General features: G+C 48.8%; 1 protein-coding gene across 2 annotated transcripts in view; it reads right to left on the reverse strand.

Moving 5' to 3' along the window:
- Positions 1-597: 597 nt before the first annotated feature.
- Positions 598-12,705, reverse strand: part of LOC147665014 (C-type lectin domain family 2 member B-like) — a 57,607-nt gene continuing 45,499 nt past the window's right edge. For both annotated transcript variants that reach the window (XM_086949821.1, XM_086949820.1), the window contains one exon: positions 598-1,077. In XM_086949821.1, coding sequence (XP_086805947.1) covers positions 963-1,077 — 115 coding nt within the window. In that variant the 3' untranslated portion in view covers positions 598-962. The remainder of the gene's footprint in view (positions 1,078-12,705) is intronic.

The raw sequence follows: 12,705 nt of genomic DNA on the forward strand, positions 1-12,705 counted from the left end.
GTAGTTTTTAGGTCTCGCCTACACAACGCACATGTGCTGCATAGGAGACCTTTAGCAATTGATTCTCTTTTTCTGCCAAAAACGTGCGTGCATTGCTTTGAATGGCAACGCATGCACGTTTGGCGATTCTCTTGCGGGAGCGAGCTTTGAAACCATCTGTTTGTAATTAACAGATGGTTCCTGCTCACTCCTGCAAGAGAAACCGGTGCAGGCCCCCTCCTCCTTCCCCTCCCCTCCCCTGCTGCCTCTTTTAAGCGTGAGGCGCGATGCAAGCTTGTTTACAGTGTGTGCCTGTAAAGTGATTCTGACTATATTGACTCTTGTGCCGGTAAGCTGCGACTATTTTTTTATTGGGGCCCTGATGCACTTGCAGCCCGTACATCTATACTTTGGGAACGAGTCTCCCTTGTTGTCATTAGTGTGTCAGTTGAAAAGGTCTGTCATTGTCCTCAGGTGTTAAGCTGCTATTGAGGATGTGACATCTCTGCCAAGCAAGAGCATGCCTTAAAATGGCAAAATAATACTGTCACAGAACGTGATTTACTAAGCCGCATACTTTGCCTTTTCTTGCTACATAATTTGGTTCAAAACCTCTGGTTCATCATTGCTGCAGAATTTGCATGTCCTTTATTTTGACTTTTTCAGTTGCCACCACATTGTACATTGTGTTTCCCCATTTATCAATTTTGCGACTATTGGGCAGAAAAGTGGATGTGATGAAGCAGAAATCTAAGCATGGGCAGGAAATCACTAACAATGAAGGTGGACATCAGAGGCGTCCTGGAGTGGCAAATGCGAAAATGCTTCTTTAGGACACAGAACCTGAGAAGGGTAATCCCAAGATTTCTGGCCTCCAAGGACAGAGTTATGAATGAAGGAAGGAGAAAGGGAACATAAGTATGTGTTTTCCCGGAGGTTCTGGCTTTGGTTTTGATGATGGGTGTCGGTGCCTCCTTGCTCCACTAGGATTTGTAGGGCTCCTTCGTACAGATCCAGTTTCTTGGCAGGCCACACCGGGACAGCAAGATGGTGGGTGAATGGACGAAGGCGCACTCCCCGGACGCCTCTGCTCCAAGCCTGAAAAACAGAACAGTGTCATCAGATTCCCACTGCACTGGACACGTTTTTATAGACACAAGGCTACCAATGTCTGGGAGGAAAGGCCACGGTGAACTGCAATGAGGCATGCTCAACAAACCAGAAAAGACCAGAATCGAACACTAACAATGTCATTTCCGCTTCCATGCCAATTCTACGAAGAAAAAAAAAAAAAAAAACAGTACATCTGTACAGGTAAAAAATGGACTGTCACACAGGCACATGTATTTCTGTTTGTCCTAGAAAATTGTTTGCAAGATGTAGCCACTGGGAAGTTTAAACAGATGCTGTACAAACATTCTTGACCGAGTCGCACCCTAAATGCCTAATATTATTCAAGCAGCTTGCACTGTGTCTGGTTTATTCATCCACGTACACTTTAATCGCATGTTATTTATAAGGGCCACTACCTTCTGAATTGCAATAACTGGAAACAAACACAAAACTGATTAGAACATTTGTTTGAGCAATGGGTCAAAATCTAAACTAAGAGCTGCAGTTTGAAAATAACGCCACGGCACTCATAAACTGAACACGTTCCGCTAATATACTTTTAAAGATAATGGAAAGTCTAGATAACTCTAAGGAAGTTGAAACCCTTCCTGCCCCACAATGACTTCAAGTTGGCAGTCCAAGCATTAGTAATCCCGCGGGTGGATTATGGAAATATCTCCCTATGTGGCTTGACTAAAGCAACAACAGCACCCCTTAGAGCCTCCATCAATGCTGCAGCGAGACTCATCACCGGCTCAAAAAGAAGGGCCCACATCTCACCAGACCTAAAATCCCTGAACTGGCTACCATTTGAAGCCAGAATCCACCTGAAAATTGCGTGCATGACGCATAAGGCTTTACACCACAATGCACCAAAATACCTCTTACAGAAACTCACAATCTCTGGTGGTATAAGATCCACAAGAAGCGCAGAAAATCTACTTCTGAAGCCACAAAGATTCAACAAGAAAACAACATATACACGATCCTTCTCAGGGATGGCAACCAGGATTTGGAATGCTCTACCGCCGGAAACCAGACGCAATCCCTCCACGGTTTCTTTCAAAAAGGAAGTAAAATCGATCCTCATGGCTAAATTCACAGGAACATAGACTTATGAATCTCTGATGTTCTCTCCTACCCTCACCAGTATTCCTCCTATAACAAATGTCAATTCGACTATCTAGTCACTATATTATTCCTCCTTTGACATCTGTCATATGACATCTCCACTCGACTACCTATTATAGTTGCCTTGGCCTTGACTCAACAGGACCTTACTTGCTAGCATCTACTTTGCGCGCCTTGCACAAGCTGGTTTGCATACCGGATTGATGTATTGTATGTTTTGGATAACTATCTACTTTGGCATAAGTAACCTCACTTTGTTGTAAAGCGCTCGTATATCCGCAAGGGTCTTGTTCGCGCTCTATAAAACTTTCAAAATAAATAAATAAAAAAATTACAACAATAGTAGCGCTAAGTAAACAAAAACAAAACTCCCAGCATCCTTTAAACGTGATGGCCAATCAGAACAGACTCGTAAGTATCTACTGTAATCTTGGGCTTTGTTATTTACCTGCAGTAAAAGAAAAACGCTGCAGAAGAGAAGAGCACATTTACATGCCTTGCTTCATACTGCCACCTGGTGGATAGTCTAGGAATAATGTATCTAGACATTTGTTACCGGTGTTGACCAAAAGTCTTATTATATATGAGTAAATAGCTCCCCCTGCTGGGCAAGCCTGTTGTCGAACACACGCGGTGCATTGACTCCAGCAGTGCTACTGACTGCAGGGTGATAGGGTTGACTTGTGAGAGGTTGCAAACAATCCATACATTGACTGCACGTGTCCGCAGTAATCCAGGTGAGTGCACGCGCGGCGGGCACAGCTTTAGGGGTGAAACATGGACAATGAAAGCTGGAGACGCTTCTTCCCTCTACCCTGCTTACTAGAATATGGCATGTATCATAAATATAGTATATTTAATATACTTTATATATACCCATTCAACGACCCTACATGCATTATTTGATGCACTAATGCACCGCCTTTACCCTGGGTGTAAAAGACAATATATGTGGAATCTTCAAACTCTGCAGCGCCCTTTTTGGTTTCGGACCAGGGAAAAGGAAGGCAAGGCAGAGGTTTGAATATGGTGCCAGACAGGAGACTTCCCCCGAAAATACACTTTAGATACATGTCCATGGCCAGCAGTGGTTTACCTGTAAATGTGGCGGTTGCACTGCGAGAGCCTGGATTTCACTAACCCAGGGGAAGGGGTGATGGCAATAAAGAATAGTTATTCAGTCGGTGGTCAGCAATAGGCAAAATGGCGCTCTAAGGTCTATCACAAGTACAAATCAGTTATGGCAGGCAATCTGGCAGGGTGCATAAAGTAGGAAAAACAACCAGATCCCCACGTGTGTGGCCAGCAGACCACCTATGGTATATATACAGATCGTCTGCACACGTTCAAAAGTAAATACATAAAGTTACATAAAATATCACAATGATGCTTGTCTTTATACTGTCAGATGTCTTTAACCCCTTCGCTGCGGCGGCTATTCCGCTGCAGCGCTAAGGGGGGGGCACGCTGCGCTACCGTACTCGTGACGGAACCGCTCGTCATGAGCCTCGGGTGGGCTGTGCTTGTGACGGAGCGTTTCTGTCAGGCCCCGCCCGCTTAATAGAACGCGCCACGCAGGCGTGGCAAGCGGGCCGTGACTGAACCGTTCCGTCATCAGCACAGCCCACCCGAGGCTCGTGACGGAGCGGTTCCGTCACGAGCACGCAACGGGTTAATTCAAGATCTTTAAAACTTCTTAGCCAACACGGCAAAGGAACAGCAAAGGGCAAGAATGCAGCGGCTCAAATATGGAACCCGGGAGTCTCGCAAGAACTCTGTTAACGTTCCAGATAGGGGTGGGTGGAACTTTAGGTGGGATAATCCTTTTAAGGCCTCCCATGAAACCTTTAATGATTGGAATTATAAAAGGGTGAATAATGCTCCCTTTTATGCAGGAATAGCAGCAAGATGTATTTGTAAGGGAACAGACACCGACTTGGACAAATGGTTTGGGGATCTAAATGCTTGGAACTGTAATATTGGCATAGTTTCCAACTTCGTGCCACAGCAGGCTCGAGCAGTGGGCCTGACAGCTTCTTTTAAAATATCCATACATTCTTGTGGTGGGCTTAGGTAAGCAAACTGCTAAATTGCTAAACTGAGTTTCCTGGGGTCTGGATGTCTGATCCAGGTCAGCTTCTGAGTGAGAAGGACCAGGCTATGGGGAAGCTTCTCATGAGGAATAACAACTTGAGTAGCACTGAGAACTATGGTTGCCTGGCCTACGCAGGTGCTACCACGATGAGATTGAGGGAGGTTTGCTGTAGCTTACTTGCGTCTAGGAAAAGCGTAGGCCAATTTATCTAGTTTTTCTCTCACACGAAACAGACGTACAAGAGGAGCAGGGAGGCCGACTCTACTCATACAGATGGCCAATTGAAAAACCAATGAAGAAAGGCCCTAAAACATTAACAGCGTGAATTTCCAGACTACTAGTCATGCGCACATATCTGGCCTAGAAATTTCTAGTGGTGAACCTAACACAAACCTTGGTGGCTCCCTTGTACGCATAGACTACGAATACGTCATATTTGAAGTCCAGGAGACAGAGGAAAGAATAAGAATGTATAATTGGTGATACAAAGGAGAGGAATTATATGAAGTACACCCCATTTTAAGAAAGCTAAAAGACGAAGCGGAAAAATAGTGATCCTTAAATTGATGACTCTAAGGACACGGATTGTATCAAGCAAAAAGCCCCGATAATAACAAGGAGACAGCCTAAAAGTTAAGCAAAGGCTTGGAACATTAACCCATATTTATAAGAGAACTGTCCTTATGAAGGTGTAAAACCGAAACGCTGCGTCGACAACTTGTGTTCTTACTTATGTTTTATTACGCCTATGTGTATTGATACATTTTTTAATCTTGTGTATGGCACTGTAGTGCAAAATATTGTATTGTATTATATTGAATAAATTGTACAATTTTTTTAAAAATAATATATCATCTTTCTGTATTCTGTTTTGATTATATAGTATGTAATGTTGTGCAGTGGCAAAAAGTGTCTTTTGAGTGGTTAGTGGATATCTTTGCCTCTTTTCCCTCTGGGGAATTTTAGGGACGTGTTTGATTTTTGTGGATAACCTTTCTCCTTGTCCCTAATTGGACTCATAAGGAGACCTCCTTTTCTTTCTATTTATTTCTATTTCAATTTATCCATAGGCCTTTGCCCATGGGGTGTGGGTGGGGAAAGCTATGCCATTTTGCATTTTAGTAGGTGGCAAACAGGTCTATTTGTGGAGACCCTAACATTGGATGTACTGCAGAAGGACTTGGGTATAAAGTGTCCACTTATGGGCTTGTGGATGTGCTCTGCTGAGCAGTTGTGCAAAGTCATTGTCCATTTGTGGCAAGTGCTCTGCCAGGAGGTTTATTCCCAGTGCCCATTGCCAAATGTTTTGAGCCAGTGCCGAGAGCTGTTGTAATTGAGTCCCACTCTGTTTCGGTGAGTAATACCTAGGGGTAATGCGGTCTCTTTTTACTAGCACTACTTTACCATGAATGTTCTAAAGAGGGCTTTGAGAGCTGGGCTGTTGATAGAGGCCCTGTTGCTAGGGTGACCACAGACCATGGATGTGAGAGAAGTGCCCCAGCCAAAGAGGGATGCCTCTATGGTTCATGGGATCCATGAAGGGCTGCCCTGCACCGGATTGCTGCCAAGCCACCACTGCAAAGAGCGATGGGCACTGGCCTTTACCAACACTCAATCATCTTACTGACCCTCCGCTTGTGGCCGTTGTTCTGAGAGGCGCGTCCTGCAATAGGCGAATGTAAATGTAAATGTAAATGTAGTATACTTGTAAAGCGCACAGCTGCCCCAGCAACGGGGCGTCCCGGCGCTGTATACCGCTGTGGAACCCTTCCTGGCTTTCCCTGCGAGATGCCCCTCCTGGGCACCCTCACGGTGAAGACCAGGCATCCCAGCACTGTTTGGGCCGTTGCGGAGATTAAGCAAGTTTCAAGTTTCAAGTTTTAAATTTGTATAGCGCACTACTCACCCAGAGGGTCTCAAGGCGCTTGAGGGAGGGAGGGGGGGTACTTTACTTATCGAATATCCAAGTTTTTAGTTGTTTTCTGAAGGAGAGGTGGTTCTGTGTAAGGCGGAGGTAGGTGGGGAGAGAATTCCAGGTCTTGGCCGCTAAGTAGGAGAAGGATCTTCCTCCCATGGTGGATCTATGGATGCGTGGAATTGCGGCGAGGGCTTGATTGGATGATCGTAGTTGGTGGGTGGGGGTGTAAAAGGACAGGCGCGTGTTGAGGTATTCGGGTCCTAGGTCGTAGAGGGCTTTGTGTGCGTGTGTGAGGAGACGGAACTTTATTCTCTTGTTGACGGGGAGCCAGTGGAGGTCTTTCAGGTGACCGGGAATGTGAGCTTGGCGGGGGATGTCTAGGATGAGTCTGGCTGGGGCGTTTTGGATGCGTTGGAGTTTTTTCAGTAGTTTGGCTGTGGTTCCGGCTTAAAGGGTGTTTCCGTAGTCCAGTCGGCTTGTGACCAGTGCATGGGTGACCGTCTTTCTTGTTTCGGTGGGGATCCAACGGAAGATTTTTTTGAGCATACGTAGGATGTTGAAGCACGATGATGAGACGGCGTTGACTTGTCTGGTCATCGAGAGGGAGGAGTCCAGGATGAAGCCCAGGTTGCGTGCGTGGTCCGTTGGTATGGGTGCGTTTACCAGGGCCGGTGGCCACCATGAGTCGTTCCAGGCGGAAGGGGATGATCCTAAGATCAGGACATCTGTTTTGTCCGAGTTCAGTTTTAAACGGCTGTTCTTCATCCACTCGGCGACTTCTTTCATCCCTTCGTGTAGGTTGGTTTTGGCGGTGTTTGGGTCTTTGGTGAGGGAGAGGAGCAGATGGGTGTCGTCTGCGTAGGAGATGATGTTGAGGTTGTGTTGGCGCGCGATAGATGCGAGGGGACTCATGTATACGTTGAAGAGGGTGGGACTGAGTGATGATCCTTGTGGTACGCCGCAGATGACTTTGGTGGCCTCTGATCTAAAAGGGGGGAGGCGGACTCTCTGGGTTCTTCCGGCGAGGAACGAGATGATCCAGTCCAATGCTTTTCCTTGTATTCCGACGTTGCTGAGGCGTTGTATAAGGGTGCTATGACAGACTGTGTCGAAGGCTGCGGAGAGGTCAAGTAGGATGAGGGCGGCTGTTTCTCCATTGTCCAGTAGAGTTCGAATGTCGTCTGTTGCTGCGATGAGGGTGGTCTCGGTGCTGTGTTTGGCTTGGAAGCCGGACTGTGAAGGGTCGAGGAATTTGTTGGATTCGAGGAAGGCGGCGAGCTGACTGTTGACGAGTTTCTCAATGACTTTGGCAGGGAATGGGAGGAGCGAAATGGGGTGGTAGTTCTTAAGTTCAGTAGGGTCTGCTGTGGGTTTCTTCAGGAGGGCGCGGAGTTCGGCATGTTTCCAGCTTTCCGGGAAGGTAGCGGAGTTGAGGGAGCAGTTGATGACGTCTCGGAGATGGGGTGCGATAATGGAGTCTGCTTTGTTGAAAATGTGGTGGGGACATGGGTCGGTTGGCGATCCTGAGTGGATGGAGTTCATCAGGCGGATGGTGTCTTCAGTGGTGATTGGGTTCCAGGCGCAGAGGTTGTTGGAGGGGGGTTTAAGTTCAGAGGTGGGTGGGGTGGACTGGTCTCCAAAGCTGTAATGTATGTCAGCGATTTTGTTGTGGAAGAACGAGGCTAGAGAGTCGCAGAGGTCTTGGGAGGGAGTGATGTCATTGGTGCCAGCGGTGGGGTTGGTAAACTCTTTGACGATGTTGAATAGTTCCTTGCTGTTGTGGGCGTTGTTGTCGAGTCGATCCTTGAATGCCGATTTCTTGGTGGATCGGATCAATTGGTGGTGTTTGCGGGTGGCGTTCTTGAAGGTGGCCAGGTTGTCAGTGGTTGGGTTTTTTCGCCAGGCTTTCTCGAGGGTGCAACAGATCTTCTTGGATTTCTTAAGGTCATCAGTGAACCAGGGGGCTTTTTTGCTACCTTGCTTGATTTGATGGTTTTTCAAGGGTGCTAATTCGTCAGCGCTGTGGGTGATCCATTGTTTGAGGTTGGTGGCTGCTTGGTTTGGGTCCGATGATTTGGCAGGAGGGTTTTGGTGAAGTGATGTGAAGAGATGGTCGGTGGTAATTTTGTTCCAGTTTCTGCGGGGGATTGGTTGTGGGTCGTAGTCTTTTTGTAGTTGAAGTGAACGCAGCTGTGGTCCGTCCAATGGAGAGCTGTGGTGTGATTGAAGGAGATGTGCTTGCTGGAGGTGAAGATTGGGTCGAGCGTGTGCCCGGCATAGTGGGTGGGGGTGTCAACAAGTTGTTTGAGTCCGAGATTGGCGAGGTTGTCCAGAAGGGTGGTGGTGTTGCTGTCGTTCTTCTTTTCTAGGTGGAAGTTGAGGTCTCCCAGTAGAATGTAGTCCTCGGAGGGGAGGGCGTGTGGGCTGATGAAGTCAGTGATGTCTTCGCTGAATTGTGTGCAGAGTCCTGGTGGTCTGTAGATGAGGGTTCCTCTGAGTGTGGTCTTGGGGTCGGTGTGGATCTGGAAGTGAAGGTATTCGGCGGCTGCAAGGGTATCGTCTGAACTGGTCGTGATGCGGATGGTGTTCTTATGGACGTTGGCGATGCCTCCTCCTGTTTGGTTCTTGCGGTCCTTTCGGATGATCTTGTAGCCATCCGGGATGGCTATGGCGATGTCGGGCGCTGATGAGGCGTTCATCCAGGTTTCTGTAAGAAAGGCGACGTCCGGCGATGTGGTGTCGAGTAGGTTCCAAAGTTCAATGGCATGTCTGTGGACCGAGCGGGTGTTGAGCAGGATGCACTTCAGATGGTTAGTGTCGGACCTCTGTTTGGAGTTTGTGGATTTGGTGTGGGTCCTGGTGCAGTCGAACTTGCAGGAGTGGCAGGTGAAGGGACCATGGATGTGTCCTAGGGCGGCTTGGTAGCAGTTTGGGGGTCGGCCAGGGTTAAGTGCTGAGAGGGTTGCGGCGTCGTACGTTATGCAGGTGAAGTGGGTTTTACGGTGGGCAGGGGGTCTGGCGCTGGGCGCGGTCCAGGCGTAGACGGGCTAACCTTTGGCGCGCCTTCGGCGCGCATGGGGCGCGTGAACGCTGCGCGCAAGTGTGACTGTCATAAGTGGAGAGTGGGGGGGCGGAGCGAGGGAGGAGCAGCTGGGAGGCGGGAGCGGGGTGGAGAGCCGGGCTGGGAGGCACAACAACAATAACAAAATGGCAGTGAAATCTAAAGCGAAACACGACGAGATTGGGGCACAACCTGATAATCGCAATCAAATGGGCAGTGGCACCGGTACAAACGGGCACAATAATTTAGGCAGGGAAAGCGATCAATGCACAAATGAATATTAATAATGAGCAGTCTAACAGTATGGCGCTGCGATATTAATGTGCACAAATAGTTGCAGTAAGCAGTGCGAGCGATGCAAAAATGCTTTAAAAGTCAGTGAGCAGTCTGGCAGAATAGCGCTACGATACTAGCTATTGCCCAGAGTTGCAGAGTGGGACCCATGATTAGAATAGGCACCGAGGCAAGAATTATTGAGTCCGCGGACATTGAGCCCAAAACCCTGCCGCGTCGGGAATTGAACCCTGGTCCCGGGCCTGACCTCTGCTTCAGGGTCTGCCGCCTCTAACCAGTGAGCCACACTTCTCCACAGAATGTGGAATCTGACACAGGGAACAACGAGCAAGAAAGAAGCCATCATCCCTGGGAGGTGCATCACTGCTCTGACCAGAAAATGAAGGTTTCACAGAACTAGAGGTCGCAGTTGCTGGAAATCTTGCATTCTTGAGTGGTTGGGGTATCCTTTACCGGTAATGGCATTGAGAACTGACCCTAGAAAGGACTAAATCTGTAGGGATTAGAGGTGAGACTTGGTGGCACTTACTGTAAATCCCAAACTGTGGAGCAGGAAGATGGCAGATGCCGCCCGCCCTCACTCTTGATCAGCCAATCGTCTGGATAGAGGAAGCCATGAGTGCCTCCCCTTCTGAGGTGAGTCACTACGACTGTTATCACATTTTGAGAACAGTCTTCAGACTGTGGTAACCCAGAAAAAAAATCACCTTCCAAGTGGTGGTGTGGGCAATAACCATGAGTCGCAGGTAGCGTAGTGCGCCGGTGGATGGCCATTTGAAAGTAGGGTTCCAGGTTTAGTGTGGTCATGGAGTCGCCTTGCTGTAGTAGGGGGATGACATTCCGTAGTGCTGTCATATGAAAAGGTCCTGAGAGAAAGTATTTGTTGAGGGGCCGGAGACACAGGACTGGTCAGAGGCAGCTGTCCTTTTTGGGCATTAGGAAGTGTAGGGAGTGAGCAGCTTTGCCCCTGTGTTGCAAGGGCCCTGGGTCTGTGGCCTTTCTGAGAGGGAGTGAGTGTACTTCCTCCTGTAGGAGGGGCAGATTCTCTGCACTTGGGTGTGCACAGGACTGAATGCTTGGTCTGGTTGAAACTAGCTCCAGTATGCCCTGGTTTCTTCCCATATGGAATAAACCTCTGCCATCTTCACTCAACAGGCGATGTCGGATTGGGGAGCAGTGACAGGTGAATGTTTAGAGATGGAGGGCCCCTTGGCTGGAGCTCCTCTACCCTTGTTGGAGTTGTTAAGCAGGTAGTGCCCATGAGTATCCTCTGCCTCCTCATTGGCGGTAAGGCTGCTGGAATCTTTGATGAGAGTGCAGCTGTTCAAGAGAGGTGGCCTTGGCTCCCCGGGTCTGTTTGTCAAAGAAGTCCCTGGTTGATGATGCTCTGCATTGAAACTTAGGACAGTGAGGCGTGGTTCAACCTTGGGCTGAAAGCCGCAGACGTGTAACCAGGAGTGACTGCGAAGTGCGATGGAGGCGTTTGCTCCTCTAGCCGCCATATCCGTGGCTTTGAGGGTATATCGAATAGTGGCACTGGAGAACGTTTTACGCTTTGATAGGACTTTCTCCCCTTTCATCCTAAGCTGCTTGGGGAGGTGCTGCAACAGGTCCTCCACTTCTTTCTACTGAACCCTACCAATGCACGAGAGGAGCTGATGCAACTGGAATGCCCCAGTGCTTTGCTGCACTACCACTACTCTCTAACCCGCAGCAACAACATTTTTAACTCTCTTTATCTGGCGGTAGGGGGTCGCCTGTAGCTTTAGCAGCAGCATCTTTAAGGGCGACGGGCACTATTAGTGAGTCTGAGGGGAATGTGTCCATGGATCTGAAGGAGGTGGTTTGAGCTTTTCTCCACCCTAGATATAACCCACGGTATGCAATCACCAGTGGTTTAGCAGGCTCTTTGAAAATGGCAGGAGGAGACTTGTGCTTGCCCTTTAACATGGGGTAGGGACTGTATATAGCATTCTGCCCTAGGCAGCGTCTCCAAGGGGGAAGTCTTCCTCATGTGTAGTGCGCTTGTCTACCCTGTGCTATGTGGCAGCCCCTTCGATACATCCCACAATAGGCCACAGTCATCTGGGGGAGAAGCCTCTATTGGGTCTTGCTCTAGATCATCAGGGGCTCCATATCATAATCTTCCCATGGACAGTCTGTGGAACGTGGGTAGAAAGGTGGACAATCAGGGGGACTTGGGCTATGACCATGGAGACCCTTGTGGAGAATCTTGAGGGGCGATGCTGGTGGAGGCAGAGGTAAAGAAGGTGGAGGAAGATTAGGGAGAGGTAATGGGGTAGGAGGTGGAATGCAAGAAGGAGGGCAGGAGGGATAGCAGCCACATAGTAAGCCTTTTTAGAGGCAATAAAGGCTCTAAAGGAATGTCCGACATAGACTCGACCTTGAAAGCCAGCCTCCTTAAAGAAATCTTCCCAGTGCATGGATGGATGCGAACGTGTTTCGATCTTTCATCTGCTTCTCTGTAGCTTGGTGTTGTCAGAGCGGGATGTGGAAAGTGGTCAGCACTGACTCGTTATTCGGTGCTGAATGCAGCAAAGATAATCGATGGGGCCTTGGGCATTAAAGGGTGCCTTGGCTTATCGGTGACAGAGGGCCGATGGTGGTCGAGGGTCTTTGTTGATGCCTTTCCTCTGTGCTGCCAGAACCCAAAGGAGGCTGAGGACCTGCACATGGCAGTGTCTTACACACAGGACTTGATGCCTGACTCTCTAGGGAGTGGTTCCCTGCCTTGGTGGGCCTCTTGTGAGGTTTGTGGTGTACATAGAGTTCTGCCATACTCGCGTCTCTCTGTGCCAACTCTGCTGCCAGTTGAGGCGAATGTACCACCTTCCCCTTCCTGTTCTTTTCAGCTCAGTGGTGCAGTCAATGACATCTGAGCTGGGCTGGTGAGGAAGGGTGCTCAATGATTTGCCTCCTTCTTCGGTGCCAAGCAGGTTCAGCATGTCATCTATTGACTGCCGCTGCATCCTGATGTTCGCCCAGTATCTGTCTCTGTGGAGTAGAAAGGTCTTCTTGCACCGAACGACAGACAGAATGCGCACTATGTGACCTTGTGGCCCAGAGAGAGACAGATCATCAACCCTGTGGAAG

This window comes from Lissotriton vulgaris, unplaced genomic scaffold (genome assembly GCF_964263255.1).
Source record: "Lissotriton vulgaris unplaced genomic scaffold, aLisVul1.2 SCAFFOLD_2061, whole genome shotgun sequence".
Classification (NCBI taxonomy): domain Eukaryota; kingdom Metazoa; phylum Chordata; class Amphibia; order Caudata; family Salamandridae; genus Lissotriton; species Lissotriton vulgaris.